The sequence below is a fragment of the Motacilla alba genome, chromosome 3 (assembly GCF_015832195.1).
Source record: "Motacilla alba alba isolate MOTALB_02 chromosome 3, Motacilla_alba_V1.0_pri, whole genome shotgun sequence".
NCBI lineage: Eukaryota > Metazoa > Chordata > Aves > Passeriformes > Motacillidae > Motacilla > Motacilla alba.
Genome location: NC_052018.1, coordinates 3,711,124 through 3,737,266, shown reverse-complemented (window position 1 = coordinate 3,737,266; position 26,143 = coordinate 3,711,124). Strand labels below are relative to the sequence as shown.

Here is a 26,143-nt window from a genome sequence, read left to right as displayed (position 1 = left end):
AAAGAAAAATGCCAGGGGCTTGTGGTGACATTTCCAGGGCAGGGGAAGCTGTGAGCAGCCCAGCCCAGCCCAGCATCCCGAACTCTATCCAGTGAAATGGGAATTCGTCCTCATTGTTTTCCCTCTCACTGCTTGGGGGAAAAATGGGCAGCATGGAAGAGACTCCTATGATGGCACTGGGCAAAAACACTTGGGATTTCCAAGAGGAAAAAAAACCCAACAGACTCAAGAAAAGATTAAAGAAAAATTTCAACTCTTGTTCAGATGCATTCCCTCTCTCTGGAAGTGTCCAAGGTCAGGCTGGATAGGATTGGAGCAGCCTGGGATATTGGAAGGTGTCCCTGCACATGGCAGGGGATGGAACTGGATGAATTTTAAGGTCCCCTTCAACCCAAACCATTCTGGGATTCTTTAGCTATTTTCTTCCCCCACCCACCAAAAATCAAGTTTAACCCAAACCAGACTGCCTGATCACTGCTGAAAATATTTTAAACCAGACCTACTCTGTTTCACTATTTTGCACAAATAGTGGCTGAATGTCAATCTTTTCACATCAAAACCTTCAGCACCCATCCCTGTGTTATCTCATGGGCTGCACAGGCTGCAGGGCAGCACAAAGACCCCCAGCCTCCATCTGCTCCAACCCCAAAACCCACAGAAACTCATCATCTTGCCCAGGAGCTGCAGAGACCACAGTGATGCCACAGGGAAGCAGACAAGCCAGCAGTTCCCAGCCTCCTGACTCACCAACCACGAGAGATCCAGGAGGTCCCACAGTTCCCAGCCTGCACTTCCCAGGAGCTGTTCGTCCTTTTTGTGTTCCCCTGGCTTCAAACCAGCAGGTAACTGTGACCCCAGTCCCTGAAGGATTTCAGAGTCACAGGACGGGCTGGATTGGAAAGGACCATGAAGATCATCCCATTCCACCTTCCTGCCATAGGCAGGGACACCATCCACTATCCCAGGCTGCTCCAAGCCCTGTCCAGCCTGGCCTTGGACACTTCCAGGGAACCAGGGGAAGCCACAGCTTCTCTGGGAAACCTGTGCCAGGACCTCACCAGCCTCACAGGAAAGAATTTATTCTTAATATCTCATCTAAATCTGTTCTGGTTTTGTTTAAAACCACTCCCCCTTGTCCATGCACCATCCACCTTCTTGCAATGCTTTGCTTTCCTCCAAACCCCTCTCCCTGTGAAACTCCTGCCCTTCTTCCTTTGGAGAGATCAATACCAGGATGAAAAGATCAACACCAGTATAAAACCTTGGCTAATCAAACTGTTCATCCATCACATGCAGAGCTGCTGTCCAAGGCCCAAAGCCATTGGAGCACAGCTCTGCAAGCCCCTCACAGCCTCAGAGCCTCACCCTTCTCCTTTCACCCCCCTTCTACCACCACAGGGCCCGTTCAACTGTAGAATAAAACATAATCTAGCTGAAAAAGAACTAAATTTTCAAGCAGCGACTTAATCCGAGTCACACCCACCCACACCCCTCCTGTGGGAAGCAAAGGACACAGTAATAAAGAAGATTCAGCAGTGTAATTAAAGAACTTTTTAGTCTTCAGGATTTTAATTTAAACAGACACATCTACTATGCTCTCAACATATCTACAGCAAAGTTTACAGCCACTTTGTATCTGTTTTGTTCCCCCCAAACGGCTGAACCTTGAGCCATCATCTTCTTTTTCCTCAGATTTGTTACTTTGTTGTTGCTGCAATAAATTCCACGCTGCAGCAGCTGGGATTCTGCACGCAGACAGCAAATACCTAACACCAGCACACGACTCCCAGCCCTGGCATTTCAAATTGTACAGGAAAAAAAATCAAAAAATCAAGACTGATGCAGCAGCCAAGTCCAAATAGCAGTTCCAGATGCTGGGCCAGCAGTGCACTCATCACTTGAACAGGCAGTAGTGAACAGACACAGCTCACGTCACACAGTGCAGCTGTGACAAAACACAGGCAGTGCTGGGAGAAACCTCACCCCTCACACAACCACAGCACTGCCCAAGGCTTTAGCAAAGCACACATGAGACACCAAAAATGCTGTACAGTGCAATTTTAAATTAGATCCTATGCAACAGGGACAATAGTGCACGTCAAAACCAGCGCCACATTCAAGACTTAATCGATACAATCAAAATATTGAAGGTACGTATTTCATGTTTCCCTTATGAAAACTGTGCAAGTTAGTTCCTTTTCCCTTCTTTTTTTTTTTTTTTTTTTGGTAAATGGCAGAGTGTCCTCCCCAAATTTTGTGGGTTGACCCCCAAAATTTGGAGATGGGGCTTTCCGTGTCCAGCTTGTTACACAAAGAGCGTGTGCAAAAGAGCAGGAGCGCGGTGGCAGCGAGGGCGTAAGGCAGTGGCACAGGGAGGAGCCAGAGCTGGGCACTGCCCCAGCTCAGGAATTCACAGGGAATCTGCAAACTGGGTGTCACGGGGCAGGGATCCCCCTCTGAGGGAGCAAACCCATCACTGGTATTAAATATGTGATTTAATAGGGGAGGCAAGCAGCAAAGCAGAGAACAGGAGAGAGCTGCTGTGAATCTGGAGCCTGGGAGGCACTGGAATGAATGGAAAAGTTCAAAGGGAATGTGGCAGCAGCGTGGCAGGACAGCTCTGGGAGTGTCCTGTCCCAGGAGAGCCTACATCACCACACATCCTGGCCCCACTGCATCCCCTGCCAGCCCTCCCAGGCCTGTGCCATGGAGCTTGTGCAGGGACAGGATGCTGCAGGGCCCAGGAACTGTGTGGAATAACCTGCAGGGGCTGCTCAGAGGGACACCAGCACTGCCCCAAGGATTCATTCCCAGGATCCAACGTTCCCAAGGCACACACAGCGCTTGGGTGTGCATTCAACACAAGTGGAGACTGAAATTGATGCCAGCTCAGAGGGAATGTGCTGCCTTTTGTTGGCTGTCACAGCTGGTTTCCCAATTTCCTCGGAAGCCTGCAGTTTGCAGGAGAGGCTGGAGCAGCCAGGCAATTAGATCCAAAAAAACTCTCTCTGCTTCTCTATTATTTAGCTCAATCTATAATTACTGTGTTAGGGAATTGCATAACCTTTAGGAGTGTTTTATGTATAGTCTATTACAGGGAAAATAGTGCCTTCTGAATCCTTCCCATCTGGCTGGGGATAATGGATTTCAGATGGAGAAATTCTGAATGGGGTCGGGAAACACCACCCAGGCAGGTGCAGATCCCAAAGACATCATTTCAACGGGTGTACAATCATTTTAAGGGCTTTTATGAGCAACATACCCAGAGGAATCACCAGGTTTGGAGGAAGGAACAGCCCAATTCTGCCTCCCCTGTCATGCAGAACCAATTCCCAGCCGCCCTGAGCAGCATTCCCTGTGTCAGACTGGATCTAGGGAACAAAGCTCCAAACCTCAAAAGAAATTGGCATTGCAAGCAGGGGGAATCACTCTTCTGCCTTAAGTGAGCAGTGTTTTACAAGGGATCTTATTTTTTTAAGCCAGAGGACTTCAGGGCTAAATTGAGCTTAGGCAAGAAGGAAATAATTAAGGAAATAAGGACTGAACAAAAGGCATTAAGGTAGCACTTGACCATTATCACATAATTTTATATCATTTCCTTGGTTATAGAATTTTCTTAGACTGTATTTCGTGGCTACATGATTTTTGCAGGTTCCTGCCCAGCTACTTCTAGAACTACAGATTCTGCATTTCCACACATATCTATGTGAAGTGGCTTTTAAGTAAAGGCAGCTTCATTCCATAAACTTGGAAGCTCAGCAGTTTCCAGAGGCATCCCACCACTGACCTACTGCAGCTCAGTTCATTCCAGCAGAACCAGGCAAACAGGAAGCTCTTTTCTGGATAATCCCAGCCACATGTGCTGCTGTTAATTCAACTTTTCCCAGTCCTGTGGAGCCACCCACAGAATCAAGCTGAAAAAATGCCTCACGGAGTATTTCAGACCTACTCCTACCTGTCTTTTTAAAGGAGGAAAAAAAAAAATCACAAGAGAGAACTCTGATTTTATAAAAAGCAGATTGAAGCCACAGAAACGGAAAGAGCAGCTACAAAATACAAAGTTAAATGGGAAAGAGCTTATCCCTAAAGTCTTAAAGCAGTTTTAGCAGCTACAAATCATCTAAACTCTTAGTATTTTTTTGTAGTGTGATGGCCCCTTCATCTGCAGCAGATCTGTGAGGTCACCTGAACTTCCAGCTTCTGCTTTTGAGGTTTCACAAGATGGGCATAAGAGCACAAGAAGAAAAAGCACATCGGGTGCAACAGAAGTGTTTTGTTGAGCTGTAAATGAAGTGCTGCTCTTGCACCCTGGCAATGCTGTGAACCTGGCCAGGTGTCCAAACCCAGCCAGGGGGGTTGGAATTTCCAAGAAGGCAGCTTGGCTCTGGTTTAAAGGACAGCTCTGAGCCCTGTTCCACAAGTGAACACCCCCACCAACTACTAAACCTTTCTGTTTTCCAGGTAGAGTAAAAAAAAGTTTGTTCCTCCTTAGGAGATCATTGTCCACGAGGGACAATTCCACCTGAAGGTCATGGCTTAAACATTAGCAGCAGAATCCCTCCTTCAATTCTGTATTGCACTGAAATGTCTTGCTCTGGTTTGGTATTTAACTTCCTGCTCCCAAGCCGATGCTGAACACAAAAACCCAAGTGTGAGATGTGAAGGCTACTGAGAGTATTGTGTAGACTGGCAGAACCTGTAATTTGATTTTAATATTTCTAGATTTCCTAGGAAATTAAAGTACTAAGCTGCCTTACCTACTCTTGGAGAGAAAAGGTGCTTTCAGACAAAATGCCTTTACCTATCTATATAGAGCTCTGTATTTCAATCCTGTGAGTGTTCAACAAAACCAGAAAAAGTCTAAAATAAAGTGGAGACATCCTGTCTCTTGGCCCATCCTGATCATCCACACAGTTGGAGGTAAAGAGTTCCAGCTTCTGCTGACACTGTACCCAATTCTGAGACAGAACAGCTGCCAAGAGGGGACATTGTGCCCAGCTGTGTCTTCTGTAAACAAAACAAAAACCCCTCCCCAAAAAGCAGGGAGGTTCATGGAGTGAGGGGTTCAGCAGTGGGAGGGTCAGCTGTACCCAAGGGCTCAGCAGAACATGCACTTTCCACGTTTCTTCCTCAATGTAAAGGGGAAAGCAAAGGCCTGAGGCCAAGCCCAGCTCAGGGCTCCTCCACCTGCACCTCCCCATCCGTCTCCATCTCCGCCAGCTGCCGCCTCAGCGCGTTCACCTTGGCCTGCAGCTCCTTGTTGTACTTGATAATGTGGATCCTTTCCTCCTCGGCTTCCTCCAGGAATCTGGAAGGTCTGTTCCACCGCAGGAAGATACCTGGAAGCCCAGAGACACCCGGGTCACAAGGGGTTCTTGAAACAAAGGGGAGTTCATAAAGGTTGTTCACATTCCAGCAGCTCTCAAGTAAGGTGCACACAGTTCACATTTTCTTCCCTTTCCCTCCCCTCCTAAATGGCTTCCCCCCTCCTCTTGAATCTCACCATCCTATTAAACAATGTTAATAAAAGAAAAATGAAAACTGAGGGGGGTTCATTCCTTTTTTCCTCCTACACTCATCAGACCCCTCCATTTTGAGTCTCCACCCTGCCATGACAGCCTACTTGTATCATGAACTCTTCAGGACCCATGGGATGGGGAAAGTTTCTGCAGCAGGAAACCCACTGCCCATGGATTCTCCAGAATAGTCAGCATTGAAATCTGACAAAAAAAACCCACAAAAGAGATATTGTCTGTAACAGGGAAAGCAAACCTGGCTCACCTTCCCAGAGCTGCAGGCTCTGTGGGGCCACGGAGGGCCAGATGACAAGGCTGTTGGCCTCATAAAGAGGGTTCTGGAACCTGCTCAGCTCATCAGGCCTGTTCACCCAGGACCAGAGGGACATGGTCTTCTGAGGCAGCTTCAGTTTAGCCCTAAGAAACCCACAGGAACAAATCAGTTTTATACACTAGGATATGTAAGGCTCTTGTTAGAACCACACAGACAAGGCCACAAGTTTTTCCATGTGCTACTCCCCCAGATAATTCAAGTTAATCCCTTCACCATCAGGGCACAGGGTGTAAACCTAAAGCAATTTACTCAGCACAGCTGATTACAAATAGTTCTGAATAAAAGATGGGGAAATAACACTTGTAAGGTGGCTGTCTGCTGAAGAATCAGTCACCTCCCCACTGTGGTTTGAGTGCCAGGTTTGGAAAGGGATCAGGCTCATGTGCTAAGGTAGAGCTGGAAGGTGGGGCAGGGCTGCATCAGGGAAGGATGGAAACGGAGCTCCCGAGCACATAAAAGCAGTTTCACTGCTGGAATGGGCACGTCTGACAGGTCCCTCTGGTGGCAGGAAGGAACTGAGCACACAGAGCAAGCAGTGCTGTTTTCCTGGGCAATCCCACCTCCAGCAGTTACAGGGATCCCTATGCCTCAGATTCCAGCAAATCTCATTCTGCCTGCACTGGCAAATTGCACTGCCAGCCGGGCAGGAGATTCACCACTCCTGTGAATGCTTCAGGACAGCACAAGCTTAACATCAGACCCCAACCTCCGTCTGTGCTCCGAGGCTGACGTGCTCAGATGTGACAGGCAGGTTATTACACATAACATTCAATACCCCTCCAAATTTCAGTTCATTGGCTTCAAGTCTAACTTGGTTTTGCAGATGACTGGTTCAGCAGCCCTGCAGAAGGCAGCAGAGTCTCCTCTAAACCCAGATTACTTTAAGGACAGAGAGGTTTACAGAAGCTTTGAATTCCCTTCCTTCTCTGGAGGATCACTTGTTTTTCCCTTCCTGTCCAGGGGCCCTCAGTCCAGCAGGAGACCCTCAGCCACGGCCTTACTGGAGCCAGGAGTCCTGAGAGCAGAATTGCCAAGCTCCAAACAGGAATCCAAACTTCCCTGGCAGCTGTGGGCAGCTCCAGTCCTTCATCCTGTTTCTACTCCCAAGGAGGGTCTCAGGTCCACCAAGCTACAGAGTCACATTCCTCCTTTACAGGTGAGGGACAGAATTGTCAGCTGTGGCCTTTGCCTGCCTCAGCCTCCTCCTCCAGGCCTGCATGGACAAGTCTGCTTCCCACAGCTGTGACTCACACCAAACTCCAGCTGGTTATTCTTTCAGGGAAGAGTTTCTGGGTGAGAAACAAAATAAACTGGTGAGGGGTGGAGATTTTTGGCCAGGTTGGATGGGGTTTGGAGCAACCTGCGATAGAGGAAGCTATGGCAAGTGGAAGCCCATGGCAAGGGGTTGGAACAAGATGATATTTAAGGTTTCTTCCAACCCAAACCATTCCATGATTCTGGGACCTTCTTTTAGTCAAATTCAGCCCAATATTTAAAGAATTCAAGTCAAGCATCCTTCCCAACCTTTCGCTTTCGTTGTTCCCCAGAAAAGTCCCGAACTGGGAAGCGTAGGCATGCTCAAACAGCAGGATGAGGAAGTGCTCGTTGAACTCAAAGGAGCAGGGGAACTGTCGATGGATCTGCCACACACATTCCAAAAAGAGCAGGAACACCGGGGCCTCCCACTTCTGTTTGCTGTTGGAATAGGCTGACTGGGCACAGCGCTGCTGGAAAGGGTGGCCAGCCTGCAGGGAATCAGGGACAGCATCACACACCAAGAAATGGGATGGGAGGACATGTGGAAAAAACACTTCAGAGCGAGTTCGGTCCATGCAACTACTCAGGACCAAGCTGTTAGAAACCATTATCCCTCTGCTACTGGAGCACCTCAAATCTGGGATTCAGTTTTGGGCTGCTCCTGACAAAAAAGACACTGAGGGGCTGGAGAGTGTCCAGAGAAGGGAATGGAGCTGGGGAAGGGGCTGGAGCACCAGGAGGGGCTGAGGGAGCTGGGAAACAGGCTCAGCCTGGACAAAAGAAGGCTCAGGAGGAATCTTCTGGCTCTGCACAACTCCCGGACAGGAGGGGGCAGCCGGGGGGGGTTCGGGCTCTGCTCCCAGGGAACAGGGACAGCGTGAGAGGGAATTGCCTCAGGCTGTGCTAGGGGAAGTTTAGATCAGATATTAGGGACAATTTCTTCATGGAAAGGGTTGTTCAGCCCAGGCAACCCTGGAGTCCCCATCCCTGGAGGGATTAAAAAGCCATGCGGATGTGTCACTTGGGAACACAGATGAGTGGTGGCCTTGGCAGTGCTGGGGGAGGGTTGGACTTGACAATTTTAAATGTATTTTCCAACCTAAATGGCTCTGTGATTCTATGACCCATTTCCCTGCCTTTCTCAGGCTGTGTTTGATCAGAGAATGTGAGCAGGAACAAGCTGGGGTGGGGGTACTGGAGGACCAGACTGCCAAGGAACAAAGAGCACAGCTCAGGTTTTGTGGTTTGGTCTGAACAGTTTTCTCTAATGAGATGGAAGAGGTGCAGCCTGGTCCAGTGGAAGGTGTCCCTGCCCATGGCAGGAGGTTGGAATGAGAGGAGCTTTAAGGTCCGTTCCAACCCAAACCATTCTTGGTAAGAGATGTTCACCCTGAGCACACAAAACAGGATGTTCCCCAGAATCAAAAACCTGCCATGAGAGGCAGAGGCCCCAGGAGTGCCAGAGGGACAAATGACTCAGGTAATGATGCTGCTCTTTAGGACAAAGGACACTCACACACAGCAGGGCTGCAACAATGCCCAGCCTGCTGGCTGCCTCTCAGGCTATTTCCCAACACCAGTGTCTCTGGAACTGGTTGTTCTTCTGTCCAGGGGTATTCCTTACCTGCAGCCACTCCCTCACTACAAGAGCCTCGAAGCCACGGATGGTCCTGCACCTTGGATCCAGGATGATCTGTGCCAGGGAAGTGACCTGGAGTGTGGAATCAGTTCCTTCACTGCCATGGACTAACACTGAAGCACCTTCCCTGGGAAAGGAAAAGGTGGGAAGGATAAGACTATGAATGAGCAGAACCCATCCCAGTGGGTGCCATTGCACCCCAACAGACACCAGTGTTGAGGTTTTGCTGACTCTTTACCACCACTGCAGCCCCATCCCACATGGATCTCACCTGGATACTCATCCACAGTGACCTGAGCTCTGCATCACTAAAGGCTCCATGTCTCGCTGAGCAGTCTGGAACTCCAGATCCTTTCCCACACTGATAGAAGATGCACAGTGAGATCTTCCTTGTGGTTCTCACTCTTTGGGATTAGCATCCCTTTGAGTTACAGCTTGGAGGTACAACTCATCCCATTCTACCCCTGCCATGGGCAGGGACACTTTCCACTCTCCCAAGTTGCTCCAAGCCCCATCCAATCTGGCCTTGGACACTTCCAGGGATCATGGGGCAGCCACAGCTACTCTGGGCAACCTGTGCCAGGGAGAAACAAAGTTTCTCCCTAATATTTAATCTAAACTTTCCTTCCCTACCTAACCTTCACCTTTCTCTACACTCATTTTCTAACACTGTTTTCCCCTTTTATCTTTCAGGCCTTTAAGATATTGGAAGATCTGTCCCAGCCATTCCCTCCCCAAATACAACAGAACTCTCTTTGTCAGCCCAGTTCTGACCTCCAGGCTCTGAGTGAGACAGGTCAAGCACCTGGAACTGACTTGCCATGGCTCCACATGGTAAACACAAAAAGCAAAGCTGAGGTTAAAAATTATGAAATCAGCCACTGTCCCAACAAGCCAGAAGGGTTTCATCACTGATCTTTCCCATTACGTGCTTGCAGGAAAGAATTTCAGATAAAACTATTGATCCAGAGCAGTCCTTTCCTGGCACAGCCAGTAATGAAACCAGCACTGTCAGAGCTTTTTAAAAGCACAGAGCTCCCATTTTAATGCAGCAGTGCTGTTTCACCACTGAGCCCGCATTTCAGCTGCTTGTGTGCCTGCAGAACACAATCCCCAGCTCCTATGAAAAGCCAGGTTTTCCTTAAATTTTGGGATGGGCTTTTCCCACCCAGAGCCACAGATAAAACCAATTTAGATTCCTGAATCTGGCCTTACAAACCCTGGCAGCTGACATCAAGCAATGGCTCTGCAGCCAGAGGTGTGAGCATGAGTCAGCTGAGTCAGCAGCATTTGTGAAAGAAATGTCAGGTTAAAAGAGGTCACAAGCACTTAGAAGGGGTGAGCAGGATTGCCTGGATAGGGCTGTGGGGATAAAAATAAAGAGGGGAAAAGCACTGGACCAATTCCTGAGAAAAACAAGGAGATGACATTGTTTTAACCTCTGGAAATGAGGTGTGGTACTGTAAATTTGCAGCTGTAAAGAAAAAAAGATTTCCTAAAAAAGACATCTCTGTGTCCCCTTTTCCAGGCCATCCAACAGCATTTCAAATGGACCCATTTAAACCCAAACCTTCAATAAAACTCTCTAAATTAGCTTGGCTGCAACAGACACAGGAATATACCTTAAACACATGATCCAAAACCTTTTCCCAGCCCAGATCTCCTCCCACCTCCTGATTTATTGGAGGAACATTCCTCCACCATGAGGAAACAGAATCTTCCATGGGTACAAGTGAGCCAGACCACGGTGGGCAGTTATTGATACTGCCAGAAGCATTTAGTGAGCAATCTGTAACCAGTGAATGAGCAACCCAAGACTTTCTGCAGGAGATTTACCTGTCAATGCACTGAGCAGCCAGACAAGCTGCAGTCAGCAGCTCCTTGATGTGAGTGAGCCAGTTGGAAGCTTCCAGTTTACTGAGCCAGCGGTCCATGTTGTGTGACTGGTCATTGCAAGCCTCCACCAGCTTGATGAAGCTCTCCTGCAGGATATGAAACCTTTGGGAAAAGGAAAACATTGTTCAAAGCACAAGCAGTAACATAGGAATGAGAACATGGATTATTTAGTGTTTGTATACTGTGTTTATTCACTCCTCTCTCTCTGATGCTGTAAATAATCAGCAACAAATGTAAGTTCACATAAAATCTTTAGAAGCAAAACCAAACACTTCAGGTATTTGCCAGGAAATTCCTTATTTAACTGCTCCAAGAGCTGGCCTACAGTTCCAATAACATTACTTCATGTCTGCGTAGAAGGATTCCCCAAAATTAAGGCTTTAAGAGAAGTTGAACAACACCAGACTAAAAGTCTGTTTATTTAGCAACTTGTCTCCAAATGACTGAACAATATTAGATGTCCAGAGAAAAGCACTGGATCACAGAATTATGGAATGGTTTGGGTTGGAAGGAATCTTAAAGCTCATCTCATTCCAACCCTCCATCCCTCCATCCAGGGACACCTTCCACTATCCCAGGTTCTGCCAAGCCCTGTCCAACCTGGCCTTGGACACCTTCAGGGATCCAGGGGCAGCCACAGCTTTTCTGGACAAATCTCTGGGATAAGAGGAGCGTGACAGCCACAGAACAAACCCTCCCCTGCAGAATTTTTCCGGCAAGATACCTGCTTCTTCCTGTGCCAAGAGGAACACAGGAAGGCTGGAGTGTGGCTGAAGATGGTCAGGAAAAGAAACAGCACAGGGAGATGCCTGATGGCTGAAACCTGCAGCAGGTTGCTCAGAACAAGGAACCAAACCAAAAATCCCCTTATCATGCACGTATCCTGGTTTTGCCACAGAAAGAACATGACCCTCTTGCCAGGAACCAGGATACACAACTCTTCTTACAGGAGCAAATCCTTTGTGAAGGCATCACTGCTCTGATGACCTGATGCAGCCGAGCTCAGGGGAGAGCCTGATTTCACCCACCTCTCGATGTATTTGTGAATCCTCCTCCACTGGGGGTAGTGAACTTCTTGTTCAAAGCCCCCTCCCTTGGCCCTGGCCTGCTGGGCCACAGTCAAAGGCCGGGTGTCGATGACGAAGCCGCGGCGGCCGGAGCGCAGCGTGGCGTTGATCAGCTTCTCATCCTCCTTGCAGCGCCGCCCGTTGGTGCCTGTCAGGGGCTGGCTGCTCCTCATCATCGCCTGGGGACACACAAAACCATGCCTGAGGCACTGGAAGTGGAGAGAGTTCTGACTGAAAGGCACCAATGAGCTCCAAGCCTCGCCCTGAATCCTTCAGTTGCTTCAAGTTCAATCCCTCTCAAGGACTGAACGTATTTAAAACTGAACCAGAAATCCTTGAATCCATCAATTGTTTGGCTGGGCAAGTTTTAAATGCCAGGCATCTTCTCAGAGGCTGTATCCCTTTAGTTATGCCTCAAATAGCAACTTTGTGAACTGCTGAGCTGCCTTCCTGCTGATGGCTCCTTTACAAACCCTGGCAGTGTTACAAATCCCTGAAAGTGTTCACAGCCAGGCTGGATGGGGGCCCTGAGCAGCCTGACCTGGTGAGGGGCATCCCTGCCCATGGCAGGGGGTTGGAACTAGATGGCCCCTAAGGATGCTTCTGACCAAAACCATCCTGTGATTCTATGAAAGCAACCTTTTCCAGGATTTTCATTTTCAAGGCCTGTTCCCAACTCTGTTCTTAAAACACTCAATTTGCTCATGTGTTAAAGGTGACATCTAACCCCACGGATGGACTGATAAACCTCAAGTCTACAGAGCTGAGATTTCTCTTTAGCAAAAGCCTTTCAATTCAGAAGGACCACAGCAGCTCAAATCATAAACAAAATGTGAGAGCAGCCTGTCAGCAATGCCAGGTACAGCTGAGAACTCAGAGCCAGGAGGGCAAAGAGAGTGACAGCATTACTGTCACAACTGCAACACCCTGAGTCAAATACTGTTGTACTCCTCACATGAAACATGCACAGTTTTGAGAGATAACTGAGCAAAAATCTTCCTTCAATGGTTTTCAGCTGAGATGAAAAAAAAAGCAAAAAGCACAACTGATGTGGAGTAGGTGGTTGGCTGCTTTTAAAGCAAAGAAAATCCCAAGGTACTCCTGAGCCAGACTAGACAGCTTCAAATCTTGGCCACAGGACTCCTCCTGTGGTATCTGTGAATAGGTGAGAAGGCATTAGAGCATTTCAGGAGACTGTATCAAGTTTAAAAGCCATAGGTTGGACATCCCAGCACCCTCAGAACTGGTTACATCAGCAAGAGACACAATTACCCAACACTTTCATACAGTGCATTTCTTATTTACAATGTATCAGTGGCTCCATTAGATTCTGGCTTGTTACAGTCTGTGCAAGACCAAGAATTTGCTACTCCTGAACGGAGTTACCCTGCCAGGCTCAGAGAACAGATTGTTCTGATCCTGCTTGCACAGCCACACAGCAGAAGCAGCCTTGGCTCTGCTGTCACCACGGCTGTGATGAGGGCCCACCGCTCACAGACAGGACAATGTGGCTCCTGCCATCCTTTCCATGAAAACTCTTGGCAGACGCAGCCAGCCAGGGTGCCAGAAGTGGCTTTACAAGGCTCATCTTGTTCTTACAGCTGTAAGCAAGCTGCTGCCATGCACATTCCCAACCAAGCAGATTAATGGCTATTTCCAGGATGGAGATCACTCATTCCATCATCCAGCTTCCACCAGCTTCACTGAGGAAGCCAGAAAATAAACCAGCAGCTCTGTTAATTCCAGAGCATGAAACCAACAGATTCCCACACTTCCTTCAGGCACAAGCACCCCTCAAACCCAGCTCACCATCCCATTTTTCTTGTGGTAGTAGCTCAGCACCGGGAAGCGGCCGCCGTAGCGGAACAGGGCGACTTTGCGGAGCGCTTCGTCGTCGATGGATTTGGGGACAATGACAACTGGAGGGTAGGAGGGACACACAGAGAATTCCTTGTTCACGCAGCTCAGACGCCACTCATTGGTCTGAAAAACACCAGAACAGAGCTTTGGGTCAGAAAAGGCATTATATGGGAGAGGTAAGAGGGAAGAAAGACTTCCATGCACAGGATAAAGCACACAGATAGAGTCGTGTTTGTGATCTGTTCCGTTTGCACCACAAACTGTCCTTTAAGTAACCATTTACAGGGCTGTTGACCCATTAATTTTTCCAGCACATCCCTTGGTGCTCCCTGCAATAGCTCCCAGAAGCTCATTTCCCAGAGGGCAGACAAAGCTTGGAAGCAATGGAAGAATAAGCAGATGCCTCTGGGTGTTGAGCAACAGTTCTACCTTTGGTTTATCCACATCCTCAAATAGCACAAAATAAGCCCACTGGGCAGATATGGGTGATTGTGGCTTTAAATTGTTTCACAGGCACAGCAGACAGCAAGGGGAGACCCCACAGAGAAATGTATTCCCACAACAAGAGGGGAAAAAAGTTCATTTAGATACAGGGAATTTGGGCCCAACCCTCCATCTGTGCTGAAAGAAGAGTTCACAAGACAAAGGTGGCCAAGAAAGGCAAAAACTTCCACCTACTCCAGATGCTGAAGCTACTTTGAGGTTTAAAATTTCAATTGAAACCTCTCCAGCTTGGTTCTTTTCCATGGTTTCAGCTACAGTTTTTCCTCCTAAAGCACCTTCTGGAAGGGGCCCAGCAGCCAAGCACTGAAGGCACATCAGGAGCTCTGTGATGTAACTGCTCCAGCTCCCAGCAGCCAAAGCCCTGGGAAAGAAGTGCTGAATGTGGCACCTCACAGGCACTTGGCATGAGAATCCCAGCTACCTGATACCCAGGGTCACCCACAGGCCTTGGCTCCAGCTCAGGGAAAAAAAAGGTCAACGAGGAGCTTCTGCAGCAGGGAGAGACCTCAGAAATCCATCAAACCTCTGCTGTGAGTTCAAGGAAAGTTTGAGGCGGACAAAAAGGCAGAGGCATAAGGCAGGCAGGACAAAATGAGAGAAGAGCACAACAGCTAAATTAGGCTGTGACAAAACACACAAAATCCACATCAATTCAGGTCTGTTGACTTAACATGAATTAACTGGACATCTCTGATCAGGATTCCTTTCTCCCAGATCCTTACTACACCTCGCCACACAGCTCCTGATTGCTACCTGCTTATAAAAATGCACCTGACTGGCTCACTGGTCCAGTGGAAAACTGGGATCAATTCAGGAATGTCTTCTGGCAATGAAGCCTTTCCATCAGCTGAACAAGCTGATCTGTCTCACAACACTATTGCAGCAGAAGCAGCTCCAAGGCATGGGATGTGTGGCTTAGGAGACAGGAAAATTGTCGTTTTTGGCGGCAGCCTAAAAAAGATGCCGAGAAAAAATAAATATCAGCATCAAGAGCAGTAATTGCTGCCTGTTTGCAGCAGCCCAGCTGGACAGTTTTGCATCATCCCTGCTCTAACCTTATTTCATTATTCATTAGCCTCAAAACAGCTCCTCTGAACAGCTCCATTTTATAAAAAGCAGAGCTTCTCCCAGATGCAAAGTCAAATTGCCTCTGGCCATCGTGTTATGAGCAGAGATGAGAACTTCTGGGACACAAAAGGATGCACAAAAGGATGTGGCTGGTCACAGCTCTAGCTTTTAATGCACCAGCAATGGGATTTTGGGATTTTTAACAGGGTTTTTGGGGTGTCTGTTGGGTGTGCAGTTTGATTACCATGAAAAAAATATGCATGGAACTGGAATATCAAACTGATAAAAACCTCACCATGACACAGGACGTGGAGAAGGCAAAACCAGAACTCTGGGGAATGTGTGGGAGACTGGCCTTGTCCCTGGCACCAGCAGTATGGAAAGGAATGGAGGAGCAGCACCTGATCTATCCCCCACTCTGGTAATTTAACCCTGCTCTCCCCCCATTTACAGCAGAGATCCTGTTATGTCATCCCGGTGTAATTTCCACGACAAGGAGGAGGAGCCTGGCAGCACTTGGCACCATTTGTCTTCCCTCCAACAGCTCTTGCTGCAGAGATCCCATTAACCTCTGCACTGCCAGCTCCAGACTGCCCAAATCAACTCCTTTAGCTTTGCCTGGCTGGAATTTGGAAGCAAAAAGGGCCATCAGTAACTGGAAGAGCAAGGCAGCAGCAGAGGAAGCAGAAGGACTGCAGGGAAAGGGATGAAGGGAGACCTCACTTCCAACCAGGTAATTGTGCTGTGTGAAACTCAGGGAGTGCAAAGCGAACCTTTAATTTTCCCAGAAAGACATCTGAGCTTTTAGGAATCAAGAAAAGTTAAGGATAAAAGCAGTGAAGGGATGAGGGCTGAGCAGAAAGGAGAGAGAATTCCAGAGAAAAAAAAAGAAAGCAGCGGTTTTTAAACCCAGTGCAGGACCAACTCTTGGATTTCTGCTTTTCTTGTCCTAATACTTGTTTACAGAGACATTGATTCCCAAATGTCCAAGCTACCATTCCTCCTAAAACTGAAAATTGCCAGGAGAGGTCATTTTCCACAAAACAGTGGGAAACGAGTCAAACTCTATGAAAAGGCCTCAAAAAAAAGTCCAGAACTCAGCATGGATCTTGGGAGATCCCGCAAAGCAGCAAAGCCAGAGGCCACTCCCAAGGAAGAAGCCTTGCTGGGATCAGATTGTGCATGGACAAGGAGCAGAACAGATGTAAGGATTGATGCTTGTCTGAAAAGAGCAAAATATGGTTCTCAATTACCATTTTATCTGAGCCCAAACCCAGAAAATTCTGATTTCTAAAAGGAGCTCTGACACGAACACGAAGCACAACTCAGTTGTTCAGAACTCTGAGATCTTTCCTGCTAAAAAGGGAAAGAAAAGAGAGAGAAAAGGGAGGGGAAAGGGAAAGAAAAGAGAGCAAAAGACAGGGAAAGAGAGGGAAAAAGGGGAGAAAGTAAAAAATAGAGAAAAAGGGGGGAAAGTAAAAAATAGAGAAAAATGGGGGAAGAAAAGAGGAAATAAAAAGGGAGAAAAGGGGAAAAAGAAAAGGGAAGAAAAGAGGTAAAGAAAAGGAGAATGAAGCAAGTGATTATACTGATAATAAAATACCTTTATGTTAATTATACTGGTAGTGTACAAACTTCTCAGGCCTCTTCATTTCAGGAAACTAAATTTGAAAGAAAAATTTCTGAATTTCCAGAGTTAGTTTGCAGCATCCTGCATCTCTGGAATTTGGCAGCAGAGAAACCTTCTGGCTCTCCTCTGACTGCTCAGAGAAAAAATGAACCCCTGCACATACTCTGAATTCCATTCACCCCTCACTGTGCAGTGAAGAACACAAATTACATGCTACATTATCTAAATATTTAATATTTCCCTAACTTTTAAAATAAGGGTTAACTTTTACACTGCACTCTGCCATTAGAGAGTGTTGAAAACAACTCTCCTGTAGCAGATAAATGTGGAATTAATAAATTACTAGAGCTGTAGGGTGAGTGAAATAGTTTTTGACTTGTTATGCTACTGGGGAAGGTACAGATCCAGATGGATGATTTAGCAGAGGCAGGAACCTTTGGAATTCTACTCATCTGACTTCTGGGAGAAAGATTTAAATCAGCCATGTCCTTGTTCCAGCCTGTCACATAAAGCAGTATTTTTATAGAACAAGAGTTATTTGGTCAGTGAGACATTTATCTGTTGTTCAGGAGATGTGAATCATTGGAAGGTGGCTTTTGACACCATTCTGTTCAAAATGTGAAGTTTTGGGTTAAAAGCCAAGAATTAATTAATCAACAGCTGTCAGACATGGAGATTTTAAAGGAATGAATGATTGCCCTGGAAACGTGGTGCTAAAAAGTAATGAGGTTTTTAAATGTAATTCTTACACAGAGAAAATGTTCAGAAAGGCAAGATTGACAAATGAACATTTAAATCCCTGAAAAAATAAGGAAAAAAGCACATCAATGGATCCATGTGCTGGATATGATAACAGTTGGTCTGTCTTTGGATGGCAGAGGAAGATAAGACACATGAGAGTGCTTTAATTATGAGACAAAAATAGCAAGGCCTCTGAACCCCTTTAATGTTCTTTAATTTTCTGGTGATTTCATCAACTGAATTTGGTCAAGCTGATCACATTATTCAGTTGTTACTCATAGCCAGGAAGTGACAGAGGCTGCAGACAAGCTGGGCTGCAGAGAGAAAAAAACCAATTAAAAAAAAAATCAATGTTCGTGGATGCTGCACTAATGGATGTGGGCTCAGAAACCTGAGCTGCTGGAGCAAGAGCACAGACTGGATGTGAAACAAAGGCCTGGAACACAGAGATGCAAATCCAAGGAATTATTTAAACAGCTTCCTGCACCCAAGATAGTTCCCAGTCTACCAAATTCAGCATCCTAAAAGGAAATTTGAGTAAGAGAAACAACAGGCAATGCCACAAGAACAATTCCTACCCAAAACAAAATCAATGTGCTCAGCAGCACCTGGAAAAAGAGAACTGGAAGTTTCCTGCTTTTTGAACCTCCTGAATATTTCCCCAGCATCAATTAAAGAAAAAAGTGTTTCAAACTGGGCATCTTCATTGTCATCCTCCTAAAGAGTAAATTTTTTAAACCAGTGTAATTTCAATGAAGATTTTGACAAAAGATTCATCTTCTTCTACTCCAGATCAAAATTAATAACAACAAAGCCAGGACGAAGGATTTCAATTTGTTCTTCCAATTAGAGAACAATCCCCTAAGGCCAAAAACATTTCCTACCTGTGTGATTTCCTGAAAAAGGCCTCAAACCTCCACTTGTACAAGGTGAAGGAGCAAACAAGTGTTTGATGTCACAGAGGGAATATTTCAACCACACCCACTTCTCACCCAGGCACCAAACGGATTTTTTAACCATCCAGGATTTCCACTCCAGCCCCTACTGGGTGAAACAGAACATCCAAGTGCCTGGGAAACCCCTCAAACCCCACTCACCACTGAGCTGAGGAGCTCAAACTCCTGTTCCAGCAGAAAGGAGGACCATCCATCCTCCAGGACCTCGAACATGGGCCGGTAGAAGAAGGGATACATGAGGGTGACTGAATCCAGGGTGGAAAGTGCCTGTGTGGACAAGAGAAATCATGGAATCACAGGTGGGGGGCTGGAGGGAACCTTAAAGCTCATCCCATTCCACTCCCTGCCATGGATAGGGACAACTTCCACTACCCCATGCTGCTCAATCCCCATCCAGCCTGGCTTTGAACACTTCCAGGGATGGGCAGTCCAAAACCTCTGGGAAATACCCACAACCCCACGTGAAATATTCCAGATTCTACTTTGCCTTTCAAAACATGAAAACCTAACTGGAAAAAAAAAAGTTCTCAAGGCTAAGGTGAGCTCAAGACCTGCAGGTTTTCTGGCTGATGGTAGCTGCTCACCTCGATGGAGCTGGCAATGTTCAGACACTCCTCCATCCCTGGGATGTCCAGCTGGATAATCCTCAGGTCTTTGCATTTTATGACAATGGTGCCCAAGGAGCCCACGAACCTACAGCAAGACAGGAAAAAAAGAGTCCCATAAAAACAGGATCCTCGAAGGCAGGAGAAGTGGCACAGCTCTTCCCACGAGGCAAATCGTCTGCAGGGGCACCTTTCAAGAAAATAAAGAAACAAACATAACTTGTTATTTGCAAGGTTGGTTTTATTTTCACTTATCCCATCCTTTTGCTGTGGCGGGGAGTGGAGTGTTACATGACAAATATCACACTGCTGGGAGGGTGGGGAGGCCCTGGCACAGGGTGCCCAGAGAAGCTGTGGCTGCCCCTGGATCCCTGGAAGTGCCAAGGTCAGGTTGAAGACTGAGCACTGGGAAGAAATTCACTGAGTTTTCCACCCCTCTGCTCCTTTCCTCTCTCAGAAACACACAGGGAAATCAGGAGCGAATTCAATCAGCAACAAACTTCATCAGCACCCAGCAACTCCCCCATCCCAGGCTCTGTGCTCTTTTTAATCACTGATTTCTTGCTGGCAGAAAGGAACTCTGTTCTACCAGAGCTTCCTTAAAAGCCTCTACAAACAGGGGAAGGATTTTGTAATTAAAATAAAAATGAAGTACAACCATCAAAAAGGACCAAGGTGAGGGAGCAGAAGACAATGACTAGGTGAGACAGGGCAGACACTCACTGAGGGGCAATGGCACAGGTAAAGCAGAAACAAGGGGAAAAAGAGAAATCTCTGAATTCTCTGTAGCTAAAAGGGGATGGGCAAGGAAAAAAAAAATGGAGCTCTGCAGCTACAGCTGAGCTGTAGCACAAAAAGCACATTGCTAAAGGGTTATTGATTCCCAAGAGCAGCTGGAAAAGTGAGGGATGGTGATGCTGAGCAGCAGAAGATTTGGGGCTGAGCAAGTCCAGAGCCCAATCCTGCCACCAGTTTTGGAGGGTGACACAAGGCGAAGCCCTTCAGCAGTGCTCTGACATCCCTCTCTGTGCACAGGGCATCGTTTATAAAGCGCTACAAGGGTGGATGAATCCACCTTGACCAACGAACTCGGAGCAAAAAGGGTTAAACACAAAAATCCTGACTCTCTACAGGACCAAAAAATCTATCCTAGAGATGCAACATCAAACATGAATGTCCAAATGTGATACTCTGTCCGAAAATACTCTCATCTGCTCATGATTTGCAGACCACCGAGAATTCTGTTTGATATCCTGGTTTGGTGGGGGCTTGCCAGGGCCCCGGGACTGGAACTCGAGTTATTGCTCACAGGTGTGTTTGTCCACCCCATGGAACACTGAACCCAGAGAAAGGAGAAGGGGCACTTTGCCCTCCTTCGCCTGCATCACTTTGCTACAATGGCCATGGGATTTCTCCACCTCTTAACCTGGCTGGACTCTTTTCTGGAATGACCTTGAGGTGGTGTCCACAGAAGACCCTTCATCTACTGTACAACCACCGTGGCAGATGGACTGGGATGGGAGAAGCCACTCCCTCCAAGACTGAGACATGAGACCCCGATATGGAAAAGACTCCTTTTCTCCCCAAGGACTGAAACCTCTAACCTGGGGGGGGAGGAGGGCAGTGTGTGTGGGGGAGACCAGCTGACCAAACTGAGATGTTTGCCTGCAGGCAGTGACCACTGAACCAAGAAGACAATGGCTCTGGCCCACTGCTGACCAGCTGAGATCATAGACTATTGCATCTTTTCCCCCCTCCTTCCCAACTTTCAATAGAAAATTCTAATAAAAACCCCTCGAGTTAGCCAGCTGGATGGAGGTCTCCCTAAAACTCAGAAGCAACTCCTCGACTGGAATTTCGTCGCCTCTGTGTTTAGGTAGCTATACCTATTCCCTTTTTCTTTTCCTTTCCTGCAGGTTTTCTTTCTCTTTCTCTCTCTCTCTCTCTTCCCCAATCCCTTCCAACACATTTTGCTGTGGTTATTCAATAAAGTCACTGATTTTGATTGTTGCTGCAAACCCCCTCGCCGTGTTGGTGTTTTGTACCCTGAGATCAGATAACAAACCATCACAATCCTGTCCGTGAGGGCGGATCATGACACCAAACAGAATTCCTGCAGGGAACCCTGCCCTGAGAGAATCACTGAGGCTGGAAAAGGATCATTGAGCGCGTGGGGATTTTGGAAGGAATTCTGAGTGAGTTAGAGATGGGAACTCTGGGTTGTTTTCGATGGTGTGATTTATTGTTCTCATCTTCTATGAAGGGTGAGCTCAGCTCACATCTTCACTGCACGGTTCAGAAGGTCACAAGACCCCTAGTTACAAGACCTCTTAAGGATTTATTGACCAATAAAACACTGCCAACAAGGATATTTATGTTTTTGACCCAATCCTTAAATATTTCATCTTAGGGACTCACGCGACAGTGGAAGCTTTCTTAGCCAATCATGTTCTGACCCACAAACCTACAGTACTGCACTCTAAACTCCTTGTTTACCTCTGTAACTACTTTTATTTTTCTACATCTTAAACTCTAAACTTTCTTCTTCTTATTTTAAAGTGTCTCTGCTTTAAACTGTAAACCCATCCTCGCCTCCAGCACCAAAGTTTGGGAGCCTTTCCCAAGGTCTCAGATCAAAATCCTGGGTTTCATTCTAAGCTTTGGCTTACAAGCCCGAAGTTCAGAGAATTCCCTGCATTTCAGATTCCAGCAGAGTGACTGACCCCACCTTGTCACCAGCCCAGAGCACTGAGTGCCACATCCAGACCTTCCTCAGACACCTCCAGGGATGGGGACTCCAACCCTCCCTGCGTATTCCAAGGGTTTAAATCTCCCTTTCTGAGCTGAAATTCCTCGCGATGCCCAACCTGAACCTCCCCTGGCACAGCTTAAGGCAACGTCTGTGCCCAGAGCATCCTTCCTGCTCTCCACCCGGGCATTTGGGACAGCCGAGCTGCCGGCCGGCCCTTCCCAAGCACGAGGCATCGGGGAGGGAGAAGGGAAGCATCACCTCTTCTCGATGGAGTCGATGTTGGAGTGCAGCAGCCACAGCTCCTCGGCGTTGTCCTGCCGCCGCGACGAGAAGATCAGGTGGTGGCCGGTCAGGCACAGCGTCCCCTCCACGGCCAGGTGGAAGGGGCGGTGCAGCACCACGTTATCCGCCCGGGGCGTCTTGATCAGCTCGGCGAACTCCATGCTGGAGGGGAAGGCGGGGGAAACTCACCGGGAAAACTCACCGGGAAAATTCACCGGGAAAACGGGGGCAGCCTCGGCAACACCGGCCGGGGAAGCCGGGGAGGGCGTGTGGGCTGCCACCCGGGCAGGCGGGGGCATCACCCGCGGTGGCGGCGGCTCCCCGGGGACCGAGAGCGGGAGGGACCCGCACAGGGCCCCCGTTCTCCCGCAGGGCCGCACCGGGGCTCTGGGGAGCGGGGGCGGCGCGGGCAGACCCTCGGTGCCGGCTCGGGAAGGGTCGGGGCGCCGGGAGAGCCGCAGGAGCCCCGGGCCCTCCAAGATTCCCCCCCAAGATTCCCGGGATTCCCGGGAGCCGCGGGCGGAGCGGGACGGGCCGGAAGCGCCGCCCGGGAGCCTCCCGGGTCACGTGACGCGCGCCCGGACCAATCGGCGCTCGGGATCCTCAGGGAGACGGAGAGGCGCGGAAAGGGTCCGGCGCGCGGCGCGGCCCCGCCACAAGCGTTCCGCGGGAATTAGGGGTAACGGGCGGGGCGAGGGGCGGGGTTGGTGGGAGGAGCCAATGGAGAGTGGGCGGGGAGAGGGGCGGGGCTTGGGGAAAAGCGGGCGGGAATGGGAACGGGAACAGGCAGGGATTGGGAATGGAGCGGGAATGGGAACGGGAACCGGCGGGGATTGGGAATGGAGCGGGAATGAGAACGGGAACAGGCGGGGATTGGGAATGGAGCAGGAATGGGAACGGGAACAGGCGGGGATTGGGAATGGAGCGGGAATGAGAACGGGAACAGGGGGGGATTGGGAATGGAGCGGGAATGAGAACGGGAACAGGCGGGGATTGGGAATTAAGTGGGAATGGGAACGGGAACGGGAACAGGCGGGGATTGGGAATGGAGCGGGAATGGGAACGGGAACAGGCAGGGATTTGGGATGGAGCGGGAATGAGAACGGGAACAGGCAGGGATTGGGAATGGAGCAGGAATGGGAACGGGAACAGGCGGGGATTGGGAATGGAGCGGGAATGAGAACGGGAACAGGGGGGGATTGGGAATGGAGCGGGAATGAGAACGGGAACAGGCGGGGATTGGGAATTAAGTGGGAATGGGAACGGGAACGAGAACAGGCGGGGATTGGGAATGGAGCGGGAATGGGAACGGGAACAGGCAGGGATTTGGGATGGAGCGGGAATGGGAACGGGAACCGTCAGGGATTGGGGATGGAGCGGGAATGGGAACGGGAACAGGCAGGGATTTGGGATGGAGCGGGAATGAGAACGGGAACAGGCAGGGATTGGGAATGGAGCGGGAATGAGAACGGGAACAGGCGGGGATTGGGAATGGAGCGGGAATGAGAACGGGAACAGGCGGGGATTGGGAATGGAGCGGGAATGGGAACGGGAACAGGCGGGGATTGGGAATGGAGCGGGAATGAGAACGGGAACAGGCGGGGATTGGGAATGGAGCGGGAATGAGAACGGGAACAGGCGGGGATTGGGAATGGAGCGGGAATGAGAACGGGAACAGGCGGGGATTGGGAATGGAGCAGGAATGGGAACGGGAACAGGCGGGGATTGGGAATGGAGCGGGAATGAGAACGGGAACAGGGGGGGATTGGGAATGGAGCGGGAATGAGAATGGGAACAGGCGGGGATTGGGAATTAAGTGGGAATGGGAACGGGAACGGGAACAGGCGGGGATTGGGAACGGAATGGGAATGGGAATGGGAACGGGAACGGGAACAGGCAGGGATTGGGGATGGAGCGGAAATGGGAATGGGAACGGGAACGGGAACAGGAAAGGGAACAGGCAGGGATTGGGAATGGAGCGGGAATGGAGCGGGCAGGGATTGGGAATGGAGCAGGAATGGGAGCGGGAATGGGAGTGGGAATGGGAGCGGGAACGGGAATGGGAACGGGAATGGGAATGGGAGCGGGAACGGGAACAGGAATGGGAATGGGAGCAGGCAGAGATTGGGAATGGAGGGGGAATAGGAACAGAGAGGGAATGGATCGGGCGGGATCAGGAATGGAGCGGGAATGGGAATAGAAAGGGAATGGAGCCGGCAGAGAGGGGGAATGGATCAGGCAGGGAATGGGAATAGAGAGAGCAGGGAATGGGAATAGCAAGAGCAGGCGGAGAAAGGAGATGGATCAGGCAGGGTTGGGAATGGGAATAGAGAGGAAATGAAACCGGCAGAGAGAGAGAATGGAGTGGGCAGGGATTGGGTATGGAGGGGCAACAGAGGAGGAGCAGGCAGGGATCGGGGATGGAGCAGGAGCAGGCAGGGATCGGGGATGGAGCAGGAGCAGGCAGGGATCGGGGATGGAGCAGGAGCAGGCAGGGATTGGGGATGGAGCAGGAGCAGGCAGGGATTGGGGATGGAGCAGGAGTAGGCAGGGATCGGGAATGGAGCAGGAGGAGCAGGCAGGGATTGGGAATGGAGCAGGAGCAGGCAGGGATCGGGGATGGAGCAGGAGCAGGCAGGGATCGGGCAGGGAGCAGGAGCAGGCAGGGATCGGGCAGGGAGCAGGAGCAGGCAGGGATCGGGCAGGGAGCAGGAGCAGGCAGGGATCGGGATGGAGCAGGAGCAGGCAGGGATGGGGCAGGGAGCAGGAGCAGGCAGGGATCGGGGATGGAGCAGGAGCAGGCAGGGATGGGGCAGGGAGCAGGAGCAGGCAGGGATCGGGGATGGAGCAGGAGCAGGCAGGGATCGGGCAGGGAGCAGGAGCAGGCAGGGATCGGGCAGGGAGCAGGGCCGGGGTCGGTCCCCACCGAGGCCATCGGCAGCCGCAGTTTGGGTACAATCCCACGGGAACTGAGCATACACAGCCGGGTCCCTGCTGACCCCGGCCCAGCTCCTTCCCACTCCAGCAAAAAACGGGGAAAAGGCCAAAAATTCCGCCAGGCCGCACCACACGTGGTATTTCCTGAAATCCCCCTCAGGTTCTTCTCCAAAGCCCCCAGCTATGGTGGGGGACGGTCCCCAGTCCCCTCATGCTGCCCCAGCAGAGCCCCCCCCCCCACTCTGGGATTGTGTTTCTATCACGGGATTACTGATGCTTTGGCTTGGAAGGGACCCTAAGGATCATCCAGTGCCACCCCCTGCCATGGGCAGGGACACCTTCCACTATCCCAGGTTGCTCCAAGCCTTGTCCAGCTTGGCCTTGGACACTTCCAGGGATCCAGGGGCACCCACAGCTTCTCTGGGCACCCTGTGCCAGGGCCTCACAACCCTCATAGGGAACAATTCCTCCCCAATATCCCATCTATCCTCTTCCCACTGGAAGCCATTCCCTGTGTCCTGTCCCTCCATGCCTTGTCCCCAGTCCCTCTCCAGCTCTCCTGGAGCCCCTTTAGGCTCTGGAAGCTGTGACACTGCCAGCATCCAGCGGTGAGGCTGCAGGGTCAGGAGTGCTCAAGCTCGAGTGCTTTTCCATGGTTTATTCCTGTAAAGTTCAGCCCTGTCAGGAAGAGCTTGGGCACAGCTAAAACCAAAACCTTCCCACCAAAGTTAATAACAGGTGTGAGCAGGAATGGAATCCTGCTGGATCCCTGGAAGTGTCCAAGGCCAGGCTGGATGGGGCTTGGAGCAGCCTGGGATAGTGGAAGGTGTCCTTGCCCACGGCAGGGGGTGGAATGGGATGAGCTTTAAGGTCCCTTCCAACTCAAATTATCCTGTGATTCCAAACAAAATTCAGGGCTGATGATCCAGCATTTTACCCCGAGAGTATCTGTGAGAGTGAGAAGTGCTGGCCACAAACCAGGAAAAGTGAAGTTCTAGGGAGTGGGAAAAACATGAAGGACCCTCCAGATTTCCAAGAAAAAAAAAAAAATCCAGATTTTTCCGGAAGAGGGACTCTGCTGTCTGCACTGGTTGTTGGG

The 26,143-nt window shown here is 49.5% G+C and overlaps 1 protein-coding gene across 2 annotated transcripts; it reads right to left on the bottom strand.

Moving 5' to 3' along the window:
* Window positions 1–1,519: 1,519 nt before the first annotated feature.
* MTMR9 (myotubularin related protein 9) lies at window positions 1,520–22,442 on the bottom strand. 2 transcript variants are annotated; one of them, XM_038133162.1, is made up of 10 exons: window positions 22,084–22,442; window positions 19,053–19,161; window positions 18,610–18,735; window positions 13,519–13,692; window positions 11,671–11,888; window positions 10,583–10,744; window positions 8,732–8,873; window positions 7,375–7,595; window positions 5,782–5,933; window positions 1,520–5,339 (listed from the first exon to the last, which is right to left on the bottom strand). In XM_038133162.1, the coding sequence occupies exons 1-10, from the start codon at window positions 22,266–22,268 to the stop codon at window positions 5,173–5,175; spliced, it is 1,656 nt and encodes a 551-aa protein (XP_037989090.1). In that variant the 5' UTR covers window positions 22,269–22,442; the 3' UTR covers window positions 1,520–5,172. The 2 variants fall into 2 exon arrangements, 1 of the variants encoding a protein (XP_037989090.1); XR_005256458.1 differs by lacking the exon at window positions 1,520–5,339 and adding an exon at window positions 6,626–7,139 and having other exon boundaries at window positions 5,820–5,933.
* Window positions 22,443–26,143: the final 3,701 nt, after the last annotated feature.